Source organism: Microtus oregoni, unplaced genomic scaffold, assembly GCF_018167655.1.
Source record: "Microtus oregoni isolate MIOR12 unplaced genomic scaffold, Mior012 000096F_ref0000112, whole genome shotgun sequence".
NCBI lineage: Eukaryota > Metazoa > Chordata > Mammalia > Rodentia > Cricetidae > Microtus > Microtus oregoni.
The window spans coordinates 563,948-583,546 of NW_024544709.1; the positions used below are offsets into that span (position 1 = coordinate 563,948).

General features: G+C 35.0%; 1 protein-coding gene across 18 annotated transcripts in view; it reads right to left on the reverse strand.

Annotated features, from left to right (window-relative positions):
• Pcm1 (pericentriolar material 1) overlaps nt 1-19,599 on the reverse strand; it is a 96,913-nt gene that overhangs the window by 65,382 nt on the left and 11,932 nt on the right. For 7 of the 18 annotated variants that reach the window (XM_041644435.1, XM_041644422.1, XM_041644420.1 and 4 more), the window contains exons 2-10: nt 17,466-17,581; nt 15,483-15,728; nt 14,185-14,454; nt 12,007-12,177; nt 11,706-11,822; nt 5,749-5,926; nt 5,506-5,595; nt 2,799-2,908; nt 921-1,137 (exon numbers count right to left, since the gene is read on the reverse strand). In XM_041644435.1, the coding sequence (XP_041500369.1) occupies nt 921-1,137; nt 2,799-2,908; nt 5,506-5,595; nt 5,749-5,926; nt 11,706-11,822; nt 12,007-12,177; nt 14,185-14,454; nt 15,483-15,728; nt 17,466-17,561 (1,495 nt within the window). In that variant the 5' untranslated portion in view covers nt 17,562-17,581. The remainder of the gene's footprint in view (nt 1-920; nt 1,138-2,798; nt 2,909-5,505; nt 5,596-5,748; nt 5,927-11,705; nt 11,823-12,006; nt 12,178-14,184; nt 14,455-15,482; nt 15,729-17,465; nt 17,582-19,599) is intronic. The other 11 variants (XM_041644427.1, XM_041644426.1, XM_041644424.1 and 8 more) reach the window with 3 other exon arrangements.

Sequence of the window (19,599 nt, forward strand, 5' to 3'; positions counted from 1 at the left end):
CTGAGATCAAGAGGTGGGAGATAAGAGTTTCAGGGCAGAAATAGTAAGGTTTCTTTGAAAGTGGTAGAGAATCAGGAAATACATGAAGAATAAAGAACTACTCCTCCAAGCTGGATGTAGCAGTGCAAACATAGAGTCCAAGCCCTTGGGGAGACTGATGCAAGAGTGTTGCACATTTGAAATGAGCCTTAGCTCCAATGTAAACCTTGTCTCGAAACACAAAAAATACCAAAAGAGGACATATGATTCTGTTATTTTGAATGACTTACTTATATTTTAAGTAAATATGTACCTGCATGAATTATGTGCATCACATGCATGCAAGTGCCCATAAAAACCAGATGCATAGAATCCCCTGGAACTGAAGTGACGGGCAGTTGTAAGCTACCTAATGTGGGTCATGGGAACCAAACCTAGGTTCTCTGCAAAAGCAGTAAGTACTTTTAGCTGCTGAGCCAACTTTCCAGCCCAAGAATGGGGATTCTAAAAATGGTGTTAGTATCCACTATTAACTTCTTATTCTGATAACAACTGGAATGTTATAATAATAACGGTCAGTTGAGTTACCCCAGGTGATTTCAATTTCTAGCAATTAAGCTTCTAATACTAAGGGGCAGGAACTAGGATTGAGAAAAACTTTTAGTAAAATGATAAAGACTAGAGACTAGATCTGAATTATTCAAACTTCTTTCTTTCTTTCTTTCTTTCTTTCTTTCTGTAGACTTAGCATCTATTTGGCTCTTTATCACATATTGGCTTATTAAATAAGAGCTTTTCATATTCAAGTTTCTTCCTCAAAAATTATAATTTTTGTAGAACTGTATTTGTTACCTTATTAAAGAGTTACTAAGTGACTGCTCTGTGCCAGCATATATACTTATATGCCCTTTACTTAACACTGCTGAATCAGATTTACTCACATGATGAATTGTTCAGATGCTGGTCTCGAAGGGTATGGAGTTCTCCAAGTAATTTGTCCATTTTCTGTTTCTTTTCCTGTAGTACTCTCATTTTACTAAAAAGCTGAACTTTCTCATCAGGTAAATGTTCGGAAACTGAGGGATTTCTGCTCTGAGAAATTTCTCTAGTTAGTGAAAGGCTTTCTGCCTGTCTTCTGTTGTCTGGAACAGTGGGAGGCTTAGTTTAAAAAAGAAAAAGATCATTTGAGGTGAAGGTAATAAAAAGCCGCATTTTAATGTGTGTTAACATCTACCGTTTCCTATTTTGCTATTAACACTCTTATCCCAATCTCCTGAGTTTCTGAGAGCTTCTTTAAATAGGGTATGGCAGAGCTCAGCAGAAGAACTTACTAATTTTTGCTAGGTAACTGTACAAAATGGTTGGTCATACTCATTTTCTTAGTGGGCAAGACAAGAGTGGTTTCACCTTCAATCATACATCTTTTCCCGGTGTCAAGGCAATGGCTTACCAATTCTTATCCAAATTCCACACTAAAAGTTCACACAGGCATCATTATTTATTTTACAAATTCATAAAACTGAAATATTTATTATTTCTAAAACTGTTCTTGATAGACGTGAACACAAACCATTATCCTAACGCTTTAAGAGGTTAGCACAGAAAGAGAAAATTTAAAGTCAGCTTGTCTTGCTTCAATACCAAACCAAACTAAAATTCTACCTCTCCCTGAAAAAAAAAAACTTTCTTAAAACTTTTAGATAAAATAATGCAAGGACATAGACTTAAAACTAACTTTAAGCCGAGCGATGGTGGCACACGCCTTTAATCCCAGCACTCGGGAGGCAGCGGCAGGCGGATCTCTGTGAGTTCGAGACCAGCCTGGTCTACAGAGCTAGTTCTAGGACAGGCTCCCAAAGCCACAGAGAAACCCTGTCTCAAAAAACTTAAAAAAAAGAAAAGAAAAGAAAAGAAAAGAAAAGAAAAGAAAACTACCTTTAAGTCTCTTTCTTGTTTTTAGTTTTTAGTTTCCTTCATGCAGTAGGTAGTTCTGGTTGTCTTAGAACTCACTACGTAGACCAACTAGGCTGATCTTGAATTCAGACATTCACCTGACTCTCCTTCCCAGTGCTGGGATTAAAGGTGTGTCACTATAACTGTCCTAACTTTAAGTCTTAATGGTTATAACCACCTAGTGCTTAAAAGAGGTAAAAAGAATGTTTATCTAACAGTCTACACAATGAAAACCTTACTACTCAGTACATTAAAATAGCGTTTCTCATTGGTTAAGAGCACCTGCTGCTCTTGCAGAAGTCCTGAGTTCTGTCCTAGCATGTACATTGAACAGCTTACAACTACCTGTAACCCCAATTCCAAGGAATCTACACCCTTTTTGGGCCTGTGCATTTACATGCTATACATACATACATTCAGGTACATATACACAAATAAATCTTAACACAGTAGACTCTCCTCTAACCTAGGGTTTCTCAAAGGAGACTCTCAGTAATAGCAATGGGATCATGTGGAACCCACTCAAATCTTAAGGATAATAATTTTAAAGGTAGAGGGACTTTGTATATCCATTTTTTAAAAATCAAGCCAGGTGACATTTATGTTTACTAAGGTTTGAGACCCATTGGGTTAATTAATGTATTTATAAACTTAACTATAGAAACTAATTACCACTAGGTAGTGGTGGCACACACCTTTAATCCCAGCACTCAGGTGGTAGAGGCAGGTGGATCTCTGTGAGTTTAAGATCAGCATGGTCTACAAGAACTAGTTCCAGGACAGGCTCCAAAGCTACAGAGAAACCTGTCTCAGGAAAAGAAAAAAAAAAAAAAAAGGCAAGCAAGAAAGAAAAAGAAACCAATTACCTGAGACTCACGAAGTTGATTATGAAAACGCTGGATCAAATCATTCAGTTCTTCATTTAGTTCAGATGTGATGCTGACTCCAGATAAGCTTCCTGTGGTTTCTGTAACAACTAAAAACAAAATCAAATACTATATTCAACATAAAGAAGCAGCAAGCTAAGTATAAAATTTGGACAGGGGGAAGCTCAACCTAACATAATTTGAAAATTATCTTACTTATAGCCAATTATTTTATTAGAAGTTTCCATCTGACGTAAAAATAAAGAGACAACTGCTAAATTGTAGGAAAGTGTTTTCAATCTCTACAAACAAGGCAGGCTAGTATACCCAATTACTAAATGTGACTTGTTAGATTACAGCTAGGATGGCTCTATTAGTTTCTTTAGATAGAGGGTACAGAGGGCAAATCGGCATCCTGAAAAAAAACAGAGCTAATGCTGACAGGTCTTTACCTCTTCCAAGAAAACCAGACTATATTACAGAAATGGCAAGTTTTTCTACAAAGGACAGACTGAAAACTATCATGGCTCCCTGGAATACAGTTCTTGTCTTGCCTACCCATTTCTGCCATTAAAGGACAAAAATCAGCAATATGTAAATAAGAATGGCAGTGTTCCATAAAGCCATGTCAATTACACTAGAAAACCATAGGTTTTTATCATCTTTATTAAAAACAACCAAAACCCAGCCGGGTGGTGATGGCATATGCCTTTAATCCCAGCACTTGAGAGAAAGAGACAGGTGGATCTCTGTGAGGCCAGCCTGGTCTAGAATGATTTCCAGACAGATACATGGTGAAACCTTGTCTTTTCAACGTTAAAAGAAGCCACAGCTATAAACTACTTTTAAAAAAATATATATATATAAAATACAATAATTTTCTGCTGGAAAAAAAAAACGGAACAGGTTTCTAGTACTGAGGACTGAAAGAAACCCTTTTCTAGTCTAAACTTGTGAAAAACACCAAAATCACAACTTTCCAGACAGAAAGAAACACACTCTCCCCAAAGGCAGGTAGGTGTGCTGTGTTTCTGAACACATAAGAAATGCTAACTCTTGCTTTCATCATTTTCTTCAGTAAAACTTCATAAGCACGGTAGCAAAATTGTTTTAAATTTATTAAGCTAAAATTCTTGTTGATAAAGTATATAAAGTTCAAATTCAATCTCCTGGTTATAGTCTTTTATTGCAATTCATGATAGGATATTTTTGTAAAAAAATTATTTGCATATTTTAACCTAGAATTAAATTGATTTCTACTAAAATTCTGTATAGAGCCTAGCCAAGCCAGAAACTGTCATTTTCTCTATAAAGCCTTAAGCAGTAGCCTACAATGCTGATGATCAAATGAAATGGTGTAAATTCAAGTACTCAAAAAGATTACAGAAACGAGATTGGGAACTCTGGGAGCCCCACTGCTCCATGAGGTTTGCAGGCAGTTAGTGGGCAGGAGAGAGACTTCGGTGCAGGAGTACAGCCAAGAAGGTTAGTGTCCATAATCCTGTCGATAACCCCTCACTCACATTCCTGTGAGTAACTCTTATGAAACTTATGTCACCAAAATAGCAAATAAAAATGGCACAATTATAGTGCTCAAAGATAAACAAACTATGAGAATTGATGAGAAAACAACTAAGCCAATGGAAGAAATCATTATATCTATCACTTTGTGCCCCAAAACATATACAATTGTTATTTGTCAATTAAAAATAAAGCTAAAAAGAAACCTAAGCCTTATTGAGTTTTAATAAGAAACAATCTTATTTTTATCCTAATGAAAGTTTGAAGACAATAAGACAAAGTACAAAATTAAAAAGCTTAATACTAAGCAATTCAGTCATCACTTAAATGATACACAGCTCTGAGGAAAAGAGGGAAAAAAACATTTTCTGAGTCTCACAAAAACTAAGTATAATAGCAGTTTTAAAAGCTCATATGTAAAAACATGTGTCTAATTGAAATAACAGAACTACGAATACTGACCACTAAAGTTGCTCTATTAATCTGCTACCTTATTAGACTTCTTTTTATCTGTTTTTATATTCTCCAGGTGCTAAGGACTGAACCCAGGGCAGACTTAAGCATGCAAAACTGCAGCCCTTCCCACTTTCTTATTTTATGAGATAAAGTCCCACTATGATGTATTGGGGGAGGGGTCTGTATACACACATGTACCTCAGAGGTTGATGATACTGGGTATGGGTATCTTCCTTAGACTCTCTCCATCTTATTTTTGAGACAAGATTACTCACTGAAAGCAAAGTTCATCAACTGGCTAGACTACTGAACCCCAGGGATCCTCCTGTCTCTCCCTTCCAGTTCTGGGGTCATAGATGTATACCACTGCACTTGGCTTCTGTGTGGTTGCTGAGGATCTAAACTGATGTCCTTATGCTTGTGGGACACACACTTTACCAACTGAGACATCACCCCAGACCCTAAGGATTTTTGATCCTCCTGCCTCAGCCTTCTGCGTGCTGGATTCCAGGTATTATGCCACCAGCTTTATGTTGCAAAGCTGGTTCACATAAGATTTTTTTTTTTAAGTTTCCTTGGAAGGCAAATAAAGAACAGAAATTTTAGCTAAATGAGATTTAAAACAATGAAACAAACAAACAGGAACCCCCCAAACTGGAAGCAAGAGCATCAAGAGTCCTATCATTCTGATGTTAAAAAACAGTACTACATACAGGCCTGTCTCTTTTACCTCTTAAAGGTACTCTCTGATGAAAAGGAGAGCGAGCTGTCTGTCTGCACGGTACAGTATGATAGCCAGGAGTTGTTCCTGCAACTTTTTCTGTATAACCAGAGAAAAGCATAGGACAGAGTAAGCCTTGCTTGCAGGTTGCTACACTAGTTAATAACCGAGATCTGATTATATAATAACAGCATTCATTTTGCAATAGTTAACAAGCCTTTCTTAGAAAAATATTCTAAAACAGTTGCATACCAGAATCATCCATCACAGCTATAGCTTGCTCTGCTTTATGTTGCAAAGCTAGAAGAGCAGCTTGCCGTCCCTGTAGAGCTCGCAGCTGCTCCTGCTGTTGTAACATTCTTTTTAATAAATCATGTTGTTTCTTCAAATTTTCTGTCTCTTCTAAAGGCTCCTGTTGATGATCTCTGGCCTGAAAAATAAGACCAATAATACTCAATAATACTTATACCTGACTGTTGACATTCATGATCCTGTTCCATTTGCCAGTGGCAAAGTACAGCAAAGATAATAATTTTGATTGAATACACAACTCTAGTTTTAAAAACTTAGAAAGTTGATATGCCCCACATTAATAATTAGGTAATTTCACAGTGAAAAAACTATGACGAGGAAATAAAAAAGACTTTACAAAACAGAAGGTTGAAAGTCTATGAAGGCAAAAGGAGCTGCACATATTACAGATAAAAGAATAGGGGAGCCAGTTACAGATTATAGAGAATCAGTGCTCCAAACATTTTTTCTAAAACAAAACACTAGGTAACAAAAATTTCTATTCCATACTAGAAATGATTTTTAACATATATAATCAAAACAAATGAGAACATGTATGTGTGTGTCTGAGAAAGAACACACCAACTTACAACCAAGGTGAAGATTTTTTAAGTACATTTGTTGATTATCTTATGTAAAAAGGCCTAACTGAAACACATTAAGTACATAAGAAAGCAGAAAACTTTATTTTGTATCAGATATCTTTATTAGTTTATGACTCTTAAATTATGTCTATTTAGTAGAGTTTGGAGTATTAAAACACCTCGCAACTTCCCCAACACACTAAGTACTTATAGTCCTTCCTATATGCAACAAAACAAATTTAAGCAGAAGAAACTAACAGTGGGACTGGAGAGATGGCTCAGCAGTTACGTGCAATTGCAGCTCTTGAAGAGAACTCAGGTTCTGTTCCCAGCACTCACACAGAGGCTCACAACCATCTTAACTCCAGATCCAAGGGATCTAACACTCACTTTGACCTCTGTGGGCGTCAGACATGCTCAGGATGCCCATATATACATATAGGCAAAACACTTAACCATGGAAAAATAAATCTTTTTTAAAAAAAAAGAATTTTAAAAAGAAGTAATGACCAAGTGGGCTGGTGGCATGACTTAGTGGTAAAGTTCTTGCTTAGGAGGCATAAGGCCCCTTGTGTGTTTAAAAAGAACAAAAAACATACATACACAAAATTGAAAACACAACTGAACAAAACTAATCAAAGACAAAAATGTAAATAAAGCTCCCAAATAATAAAATTTAAGCCCAATTATACAAGAAATGTATATTTTAATGGTATTCATCAATATACCATCAAAATATTTGAAAGTTCTATTATTTGATCTATTGACATAAAATATTCCCTTTAATATATTGAGATTTGGTTTTAAATTTGCCACATTAACAAATTTTTGTTGAGATTTTTTAAATGATTTCCCCCTAAAATTACTAAGGCAAGTCAGTGATTTCTTATGATTTCTTATGTAAAAATAAATGCACTGATCTACTTTCACTGGGCACACGTGATTTCTAGAGAAATCACAGGGAAAACAGACAGCTCAAGAAGTTTCCTTCTGGATGACATCCTTCACCAGTGCTACACAAAGCCTCTTCCATCTACCTCCTCCCAAGCAGAACCAGAATTATTGTATATAAGAATGGGTAACCATGACAACATTTTACATTGTGACTTAGAAAAGAAAAAATATAAGTGAACAAAAAGGCATATAGCCTCCAGTTAGGTACTCAGAGAAAAACTGGAGTTTAGTGGAAGTTAACGACTGCTATCAACATTGATATATATAATGAACATTTCAGATTGGTATTTATAATCAATTACGAAAAAAGTTGAGAAGCTGGGTAGCACATCTCAGTACTTAAGAGGCATAGGCAGGTACACCTCTGTAAGTTCAAGCCAGTGTGGTCTACATAGGACCCTAGCCAAGGTTACATATAGTAAGACACTTTCTTGAGAAAAAAAAAAAGGAGGAGGGGAAGACAAATTGAATTGCTGCCTTATAAGCATAAGAACTTGAGCTAGATCCTGAGAACCTTTATTTTTTAAACAGGCCAAGCCTGGTGGTTCCTACATGTAAACCGAGCTCTTGAAAGGTGGAGGTAAGCAGATCCCTTGGAACTCATTGGACAACTGCACCAGCCTACTTGGCCCAGTTATAGGCTAGTGAGAGATGCCAGCTCAAAAAAAATGGTGAGAAAGTACCTGAGGACTGATACCCAACGACATCCTCTGACAAAGCATACATGAAGAGCCTCTTAGTTACATAATACAAAATGTTATGTCTATAAAACACACCAAAAAATTAGAACCAGCCTTTGTAGATAGATGTGACTAGAATACCTATTATTTCTTATCAACCTGTAACTCTTAGGGTATTTTCAGCTTCGAATCTAAGGTAAGAACTCAAATCTTTTCCTCTATTCTTCAAACATAATACATTTCAAAAGGCTGCTTAGGAAGGAAGAAACAAGGGATTTGGAGAGTGACAGATTCTGTAAGCAGAGAAAAATCAAGTCAGATGGATGGACTTAAGATTTTAATTAAAATCATTTTATGAAATATGTATGAGTAAGACACATTGTGATGACCTTAAGAATCAAGATTAAGGTTGGCAGGATGGCTCAGCGGATTAGAGGGCCTGTCACACTGAGCAGTAAGCCTGATGGCCTGAGTCAATCTTCAGGACCCACACAGTAGAAGGAAAATTGTACTGGTTGTCCTTTGACCTCCACATGCATGTTGTGGTCTACCATAGGCATTCACACACAAAATAAAAATTAAAACAAAAACAAGATTAAGGATAGTTGAATTGGAAAAATTTAAGTTTAAGATACAGTAATTTTTATCTGTAAGAATACTTTCTTACGAGACTTAGAAACAAAGGGCTTCAGACACAGAGGACGCAAGATGTGACCGCCTCGCAGTAAAAGGTACCAAGCCAAGTAGCTAACACAGACAAAGATAATGGCCTAATGTAAGAATTAATAAGAAGCCTGAGCTACTAGACCAACCAGTTTATGATTAATGTAAAAAAGAAAAGAAAAGAAAGAGAAAGAAAGAAAAGAAAAGAAAGGGTTTTTGTTACATCGCAGGGGAAAAAGACACTTGGCCAATGTGCTGTAGTGCCCATCAACTGTAAAAAGAAAGATGACAGGTTTTAATGGATACCTGCTGTTGTTCACATTCATTTTCTCCCTTTCAATACTATTAAATCTAAAGATAACCAGGAACTTTTCTGTTCAGAAGGGAGTACCTTTAGCTTAATGCTTTGTATAATTAAAGACTCCTTTGTATAATTAAAGAATAGCACAAAAAAAAAAAGAATAGCACAAACTGTCAAAGTATTTGCGGTTAAATCTTGTCATTTTAAGCACCATAATATATATATTATAAAACTATAAAACAAAATAAAAATTAGTGATAACAAGCTAGTAATAAAACGTACGAACTTATTCTTGTATACTCTAAACTATTAAAATGGTCTTTTGCTCTTGCTAAAAGGACACACATGCTTTTACAAATGCTATTTTATACAAATGTATTGGAAGAGCTACACAAACAGTTTTTATCACTTGAATGCCTTTATACAAATCATGGAAAACTAAAGGAAAGAACATTTAAATCAAACACTAAAGAAGAAAATCTAGCAACATACTAAAATATCAGTGAGTAAATCAACTAAACAAGAGGGAGAAAGAGAAAAGGTTTTAAACAGTACACAAATACAACTCAAACTACAAAAAAAGCATTTTTTTCCTTTAAAGACAGAAAATCTAAAAGCTTATACTATTTTCTTTTCTCTAATGAACTATAGTAATAAGACAAAAATTTAATGTATAATTCTAATTCACAAACAATACTATTATAAACAAAAGCAACCCTCATTCGAGGTTTAAGAATGTTTTATATACTCTGAAAACTTCAATAGCAAAAAAGAAATTATGATTCTAATCCTTTATAATTATAAATCAAAGTTAGCCACCATATTTTATCCATGCAGAGGTATATTATAAAGCAAAAAAGAAATAAAAACACTTAGCAAAAGCATTTTACTAAAGCAAATTACAGGATATTAATGGTATTAATAATTTATAGAGTTAAGAGTAATAGCAGTTAACAAAAAAGCAAATAAGGAAGAAATAGAAATAAGAGCTGCTCATTTAAAGACTTCCCAAGTTACCATTGTGAAGTATACCTTTGAGGGAAATCCACGTTTTCGGCTATATTTCCTATCAGGTTTCAGTTCCCTGCCATTCTGAGGAGCTCTGCCACCTTTCCCTTTTGGACCTGTAGTAACGTCAATGTCTGAAACCTGTTCTTGGGAAGCTGAATTCCCTAGTTTGTCCTCAATGCAGGGCCGAATTCTCAGACTAAAAGATGCCTCCTTTATTAAATAGTGTAGCATATTAATTTCTTAACACAAACTCCTGTTTAACATATAAGTCAGCCTTGTAAATAAATGCAAAAATGTCTCATTCCACCTTTTAAAAAATTTAACCCAAACCCACCCCCAAGAGGCAATAAATTTAATTATACTTTTAAGTTTCTGTAAAATAAACAGTTGCTTATTAAATTCAAGCAAGCATTACATCCATGACAAGCTCCAAGTGTGCAAAACTGCTAAAGCATATTTCAACATTTATTCTGGTATATAACAATTTACAAAAGGTCATAACTTTACACAATTATGAAGGAAATTCTCATCACAGTGAACACTTTGGATTTGAGAATGTAAATTACAATCAACTATACCATTTCTCATACTTCTCTGTTAAAATCCTTTAACCAGCTGACCCCAACCCTCTGCTTCTGCTGGTATGAAAGGGAGAATTTTTCGCATCACTATGAACAGAAAACAATTTCCCACAACAGAATCCATTTTTCAAAAACTGTTTGGACCAAGCCCCCTGATTATTTCCTTAATACAAAGAAAAAAGTTCAAATTTGCTATCTTAAAAAAGTTTAAACAGGAAAGATAGGGAGGAGAAAAGAAGCAGGTAAATTTTGTTGAGAAGTAATAAAAGGAAACAAACCCTCAAATCCCTAATGCTGAATGGTATTTTGAAATACATTACAAATCAAAGATACAGGTGCTCATCCTTTCAAAAGCAAAGGCATACTAGCACTAGATGTTTAACAGTTACAAGTCCATAATTACAGTGCTGTTTCCATAGCGCAGGACTATCACATGCACTTCAGACCATCTGTTAAATAAAATGCTTAAAAGCAAAGCAGTTTTGAAGTTTACTACATTTTATGAACTAATCTATCTTACAACCTTTTCTTCTTTAAATTACTACTTTTCCAAGGGAACAAATGTTTTTATTAACTTTATAATAAAAAACCACAATACTTTTTCTTCACTAAGAGTAAATAATGTCAATATTATTCTGTCTTATTAGGTTTTATTTCAACTTTTTATACATATAGCTTTGTTATAGTACTATACAGGATGTCAAATAAAAAAGAAAAATCTTAGCACATTTGAGATGAGTCCTCACCAGCAAATGAATGTGGAAACTTCTCCAGTATAACATGCTTAGTAATTCTGAGTATCTCTAGTGATAGTAACGGCTCTCAAACCTGCAAGGAATTCTAACTTTGTTAATGCTGCTTAAAATTAGGAAAGCTGTGCTGAGCAAAACCAACTACACACATTTCTGTACAATGACAGTCAGAATTGACTAGGTTTCCAATTCAAACTTTTAAAACTACTTTTAATGTTACCAATAAAGCTTTCAAACTTCCATGCTTAGCAACTAAATATACCATTAACAATTTGAGGGTTTCCTTCCTGGAATATACTTTTTATTAAAGAATGCCAAAAGCTATCATCTTGAAAAAAATGGAGGAAAGCCTTAAATCTTCTCCAGAACTTTATTTCCAAAAAGCCGCTTACCGTGGTATCTGAAGCTTCAGACTGCACATCTATGTTTAGCGATGTGCTCTCAGCTACAGAACCAGATCCCACAGCTGAGTCTATAGTCCGAACATCCTCCTCCTCATTTTCTCTAGCCTGAAATATTTTAGTGGTATAAATCATAAAACTATTAAAAAGGGCAATAAAAATGTTATAATGGATGGCACGATTTTTGAAAACATGTTAACTCCTCTGGAGTGGCATCAGAATATTGTCAATATTTGTACATGGTACATTCTAAAAAAAACAACATATATCACTTAAAAAGTCAAAAACTTACAAGGATTTTCTGGAGAAATTTCATATATGACTTTTCTTGTTCTTTAAGGTGTTCTATTAGATGAGTAAGGCGCTCAACATTAGCAGATCTTTCATTTTTCTCTACAAGATCTTCTCTCATAGAACTAGCTTTTGTAATATAGTCACGAATTTGAACAAGTCTGCTTACAATCTGCAGGGAAAATATTAAAAAGAAAAGTAAGAATGGCAGTATACAACATATAAAGCAGAGCATAATTAACTTCACAGCAATAGTATTATACGTTTTTATTTCAAACGAAGGTAAATCAAGGATATATCTAGGTCTACCACACATATTTATTTATGTAAAATCTGAATAAAGCTTAGATTTTAAAGATTAAAACAATGGTCAATAAACTTCAATCATCAATTTAAAATTTCAAACTTATTTTAGTTTATATTATCTGAAAATTGGATCTATTATAAACTTTTATTATTGTTGTAGAGATAATTGTGTTTGCTTTTTTGTATCTGTGTAGTTGAGTGCCGTGGTGCATGTGGAGGCCAAGGACAACTCCATGGAGTTGGTGTTCTATTTTATGTGGGTTCAAGGTATTGGGTCTTTAGACTTGCAGAATGTAGACAGCAGAGGAAGCCCTAAGTTAGTGAAGTCGTGAGTCAATATGTACAGATCAGAAAGGCACAGCCATGCATAGTACTCCAAGATCTCATACCCATGAAATACTGGCAAAGCCAGTGGTAAAGCTCTCCCCAGGAACCCAAAGTGTGAGTGTTTATGGTCAACTAATTAGTGTGTACAAGGACTAGCAACTGTGGCTTCTTTTTCCCAGATAGTCACAGCCTGAGCCCACTCACTTATGGAGACCACATATCAAGACTGGTTAACAAAGCTCAACAGTGTGCTGTACCTAATAAACACACTCAGACTGAGATTTCGGATTAGCATTAGCAGAACCCCACTCAACCTGCTATCCTGCCCATGTATCTGTCCTTCCTTCATTCTTTTACTACCCCCAGTCAGGGTTCTAGGCCCCAATCAGAACCCCACCTGACTCTGTTTTCTTCATTCACTTACCACCCCTAGTCAGGATACCAGGCCCCAAGCAGTGCAGGTTGTTCCACTAAGCCATCTCTCCAGAACCCAAAATTTTATTTATGAAACAAATTGCTGAGAAATTACATACATATTCCACATGGGGGTGGGAGCATGCTTGCATGTCTGCACACATACAACAGAGGCACATGTGGAGATCAGATGAGTCTGTGGTACTGGTTCTCTCCTTGCATCTCTACATGGGTTCCAGGTTAATCACAATCAGGTTATCACAAAAAGTTTACACAGTAAGCACTTTTACCCTCTGAGCCATCTCACTGTCACTAAATATTCCGTTTAATCATTATATTTCTTTATAAATAATTGGTAGTATCATAGAAACTTAAAAGAACACTTTTGAAAATATTTTCCAAAAATATCAGCATTGTTTTATTCTTTTTTTCATGATTTACTTTATTTTTATTTGTGTACGTGTACAAAGGCAGGTGCATTTGAGTAAAGGAGCCTGTGAAGAACAGATATATCTGATCTTCCTGGAGTCAGAGTTTCAGGGGTTGTGATCTAATGTGTCCAAAGTGCATGCTGGGAACCAAAGTTGGGTCTTTCATAAGAGAAATGTGAGTCCTTCACCACTGAGTGTCTCTCCAGCTCTAAAAGCCATGTTTGTTTTGTTTTTTTAATTTTTATTTTTTTGGTTTTTCAAGACAAGGTTTCTTGTAGCTTTGGAGACTGTCCTGGAACTAGAGCTCGTAGACCAGGCTGGCTTTGAACTCACAGAGATCTGCTTGCCTCTGCCTCCCGAGTGCTGGAATTAAAGGCATGCGCCACAAACTGCCCAGCTCCAATAGCCACATTTGAATAAAGTTCTTTAAAAAACAAAACAAAATCATACTGTTTCTAACCCCGCTTTATTAAAATTAGCAATTTAGTGTTTGAAAATCAGAGAAGCTTTTTACATATCCATCTAAGGAGTAAACTATTATTCTATTTAAAATATATGGTACATTATTGAAGAGGGCTAGGGGAAAAACTAATTCTATTTAACTGAAATTCCTATATGCATAACCTAATACTTCTTCAAGATCTTAAGGTTTATACTTTGAGATCTGCAAAACCACCAACCAAATAATCCCTTTTTACTACCTGGCTGCTCTCCATTGCAGGTTCTCCTCGCCCATCTTCTTCAGAGACTTGACAGTTTTGCAAAAGGTCATTACTTAAAGCAGAAGCAAACAGCTCTTTGCATTGTGCTGATGCAGTCACTTCTCTCTTTGGAAGACTTGGAGTAGCATCCTTGCTCTTGTTAGTATTAATCTGCATAGGTAAAAAGTTGAAGGGCTTTCGGTTTTCACTAAGCTGACGTTTGTTGTTAGCCGCTGTTGCTCTACCTTGAGAATCACTTCCAATACTTCTCTATACACAAAAAGGAAACCAAATTAAACAAACAGTAATCTTTCAACAATTTTACAAGATTTCAACATTCTTAGTCACAACACTAGATGATGAGGCAAGGTTTTATAAAAAAAAGTTTTGAAAAAGCTTCAGATCTACAAAATCCTATTAAATTATCAAAATTTGATTGCTCTCTTATTCTCATTTTTTGAGATAATTCAAGTGATGAATATGAACAAGGCTAGTCTCATTAGTAATGTGGGCTGCGTTATAATTCATATTGCTTAAAAATTTTTGTATGTGTTGGCTCCAATAAATCAGTATTAATTAATAGGCTATAAACACAATGAATTAATAGATTATAAGCATAATGATTTGTCTACATGAAACACTACTTGAAAAAGCATTCAGTTTACCACTACCAATACAGCTGAGGTAGATTGTTTCCAAAGTATATTTTAGGCCATGAGTTTAGTCTCCAATAACAACACACACACAATCAGTTTACTACCTAGCAATGTGCATATGGCACATTTACATAATACCTGGTCATTTACACCATCACTGCCATATTAGACTTGAACCTACTTTTTTGCATGTTTGGAAACCTCTGCAAAATTCAGATATGACAATAAAATACCAGTAAAAATACCAGCCAAGAGTTTATTATCAATTCTACTTGCCTTTATATCTAAACTTTATTTTGGTGATTATAAGTCAGTTTTATTCTAAACTTTAGATAACTAAGCACATTCACAGTTATCCAATAAATGTAAACTTAGTAGCAATATCCAGTCAGCAACATCTACTCTGATAATGAAGTATCTTAAGCTAGCTATTAGAATAGTAATAGCCCAAAAAGACTTTTGGCAAATGTAAAAATACAGCTTTGCTTCTATCCAAAGACAGTACTATCATCAGTATTTAAAACTCTCTCCACACATACAGAAACTTTTAATCTTACCAATCATTTATTCTTAAAACATACTACTTATTCCATTTCAAGTATTTCCCATGGTTACAACTTATTTTGAAAAGAATTCACAAACCTGATCTAAATCACTGAAGTTTATCCGCTGTTTAAGTTTCTCTAGTTCTGCCTGCTCTGGAACAGACATCTGAGTCATATATCTACTGTGTGGAAACGTATGTGGAGTCTTTGTTCTTCGCCTTCCAACTCCTGGTGATGACTCCGGAGAAATATCATTAGATACCCTCTTATCACTTGCTACACCAAACTTTTTCTTATTCTTTTCTGATGATCTATTGGCTTTCTTCTGTTGGCCACCCCACTCCTTTAAAAAAGTAAAATCAAAAGTTAATCTGACCTATATCAAACCAAGAAAATAATTTGGTATGCTCAAAAAACCAAAACAACTTTGATCTGGATATTAAAACACTAAGACATTTTTCACATACAAATACTCTCTTTAGAGGTGTTTATTTCTGTCAACCCATTTTCTCATTATTATATCTATCCTAATATTACAGCTTAGCCTTTAAAAAGTTTATTACCACCTATTATAGATAACAAATATTAAACTCCAAATCCCAACCCGCAAAACAATTTATTTTTTTATATTTATTCTGATTGCCACAAACTATTTTTATTTACTTTTTTTATTTTTTTCCGAATATTTACATAGAGCGAGCTGTTCTCGAACTCGGGACCTCGGGAACAGCAGTCGGCGCTCTTAGCCTCTCAGCCTCCTCTGTGGCCGCCCGCAAATCAATTTAAATATTTTCAATCGTTCCTTTTTTGTTTGAGATAAAGTCTTCTCCTAGTTCAAAATGACCTTGAACTCACCATACAATCCAGGTCAGCCTTGAAATCCTGATTCTCCTACTTCAGTCTGTCAAGTTCTATAAGACTACAGAGATATTCAAAAGCAATTCTAAAACCTATTCTTTCTAGTCATCTGTTATGATACATATCTATCATCTCAACACTCAAGAAGCTGATACAAGAAGCTGGAGAGTTCAAAAGAATTAAAAATCAGCTTCAGCTATGTAGTGAAACTTTGTCTCAAAAAGGTAAAAAATTGTTTTTTTCTAAATTAAGTAGTGAAATAAATACATCTTTATTGTATCCTCCTTTAGATTACAATCCATTTGTATAACAAAAAGAAGATATACATGGTTTTGGATTCTTAATCTTTAAAATAAGCTACCTTAAAAATAAGATTAAAAATATTATCTTGAGTATTTAGAACAATGTCTAGTATTTGATAAGCATTAATATAACTATTATTGTTCTCATTAGTATTTTATGGGCAAAAAAATCTATTACATATTATCCAATACAGAATGAAATGTTATTTTAACTAGAATTTTTTTTTTTACTCATATCAACGTAACCTAATTCATTCAATAGGAACAACTATACATTCCTACATTATCTTTCCACATTGGAAGACTCTTAGTTACCACTATAAAACCATTCAGTAAACTGTCCTCATGTATAAGAAATTTTGTCTCTCTAAGAACTGTTTCTCCATCCCATTCCATGTATGGGTATTCCTGTGAACCTTTTATACTAGTTAGCCCATCCTTTCAGGCCCAGACGAATAAAAAAGAAATTTGTATCATAACTTTAAATTGGTCAGGATATAACTTCTTCCACAACTGAAAACCTTCAATAAGGCAGCCTCAGTATTTAACAAAACCAGAGAAAGAGAAAAGGCAGATCTGGAAGGGAAAGCTAGGTTAGGCAGGGGTTCTGAGAAGACAGGCAGAGTAGTGAAAAGCGATATTTGACAACTTGCAGTCTTTTCCATTTCCTAAAACTAAACTATACCCCTTCAACTTGGCTTCACAAAGCACTTTACCTCTTTATAATGAATGGCTAGTTTTAGTTTAAGCCAACTCATGCTTTCTATGAACTAAAACTAAAGTGACTTCAACCAATAATAAGCAGCACAGAGTCCCTTCGTATATTTCCCTGCAGTTTTTGTAGTTTCAGTGAATACAACTGATGGGAAAAATCTAACATTAGTAGTCAGCAATATAACATCTTCAGTAAGATATCATACCATATTGTTGAGTCGGTCATCCACACTCTCATTGCTCCAATTTGGTAAGTCCTGATCATGCATGACTTCTTCAAAAGGACCTCCTCCTGTGGCCATGTTGGCTTTAATAATTAACTCTGCAAAATAAGTAAAAACTAATCTTTTTAACACATAAAGATAAACTTTATTTTTAAATTTATTTATATTTATATTGTGTGTGTGCATGTTTTTGCATGTAAGTACAAATATCAGAGGACAACTTTCTGGAGTCAGTTCTCTCCTTCTACCGTGTGATCTGAGGATGAAACTTAGTCATTAGGTTTGAAGAACAGGCATTTTCATATGCTAAACTATCTTGCTGGCCCAAACTTCAGATTTAAATCATTCCATCAAATTTAGTAATATAAAGGAATCACTGAAACATGAATTTCAAGAACTACAATGTCAACCACATGCCACAGATAAACTGATTTATCTTCTATACATATTAACATGAGTTAAGCAGCAACATGTCTGTAATCTCAATACTAGGAGGTAGAAGAATCACATGGTCAAGACCAGTCTGAGCTAAGTAAGAGCTTTAAGATCTTGCTTCAAATAAAAAAGGACAGTGCACTAAATATTTTTCAGAGTGCCTATTGCTTCATACTGCTATATTAATCTTCTGAAAGTCTACCAAACTCATAAATCCTCCCCGCAGAGGTTTTTGGTATTTGATTTTTTTTTTGGTGGTGTTGTTTTGGGGTTTTGAACTCCATCCATCCATCCATCCATCCATCCATCCATCTGTTTATTATAGGTGGTAGTGCATGCCACAATGCAGATATGGAGACCAAAACAACCTGTAGAAATCAATCTCTCCTCCTACATGGAACTTGAGGACTGAATTTCAGTTGTCAAGCTTTGTGAAAAGCATCTCTATCTGATGACCTAGGCCCTGTCTTATTTTTTGAGACCAGTCTTACTATGTAGCCAGGCTGGCTTTGTCTTAGCCTCCCAAGTGCTAGAATCAGAGGTATGGACCAACAAACCCAGCAAGATACCCCATGAAGGTTTTTCTTGTGGACATGAAAATGGTACTGAATAAGCCGGGCGATGGTGGCGCATGACTTTAATCCCAGCACTGGGGAGGCAGAGGCAGGCGGATCTCTGTGAGTTCGAGACCAGCCTGGTCTACAGAGCTAATTCCAGGACAGGCTCCAAAGCCACAGAGAAACCCTGTCTCGAAAAATCAAAAAAGAAAAAAAAAGAAAATGGTACTGAATATTAATTATGTCTGGGTCAGAGAGGAGAAACAGAAGCAACAGAGTTGGAACAAAAGCACAGTCATTTTTAGAAATGAAGTAGAAATGACCATGAGAAAAGGTTTCCAAATGCTCATGAACAAGATTCTGGATTTTCACTAGCTATCAGATTATCATGTTGAAAGGGTGGCAGAAAAAGGTAGGAAAAAAAAATCAAGATAACTTTATTTAATATGAAAAAGTCACTAACTACAAACAAAAAAAATAAACTTTTAATAGTCAGGTAATTTTACCAGAATCATTCAGTTAAAGAGCAAAAATTATAAATTCAATTTGCTCTGACTCTAAGACCCTAAATCATTACATTTAATAATATCAAATATCATCATCCATGATAAAACAGGATTTATCTCACAGATATTTTAATGTTATAATATCTGTTAGAATAATATATTAACAATTATGCAGCATATTAAAATTTTATCTAAAGATATAAAGTAGCATAAAATTCCACACAATATTAACTTGAAAAAATCTTAAAACTCAAATCAAAACAAAACAATACTTGCTTACAGTTACATATATATTTATTCTGGGTTTCTTGTTTTGGGGGATGATCTGTCTTTTTGGTACTGAACAGGGAACCTGAGGCCTTACACATGGTAGGCAAGTGCTCTATCACGTCTATATGACATACCATTTAACAATTCTCTGAAACATTAGAAAGAAGCATATCTTATTCTATTTTACACATATATAGGTGTACTGTGTGTGTGCATGTGTGTTCATATGTGGGAGGGTACATGTAGAGACTGGAAGACAATTTCAGGTGTCATCTTCAGTAACAGCATCCTTGGACACAGGGTCTCTCATTAGCCAGTTCACCAATTAGGTTAGACTGGCTAATAACC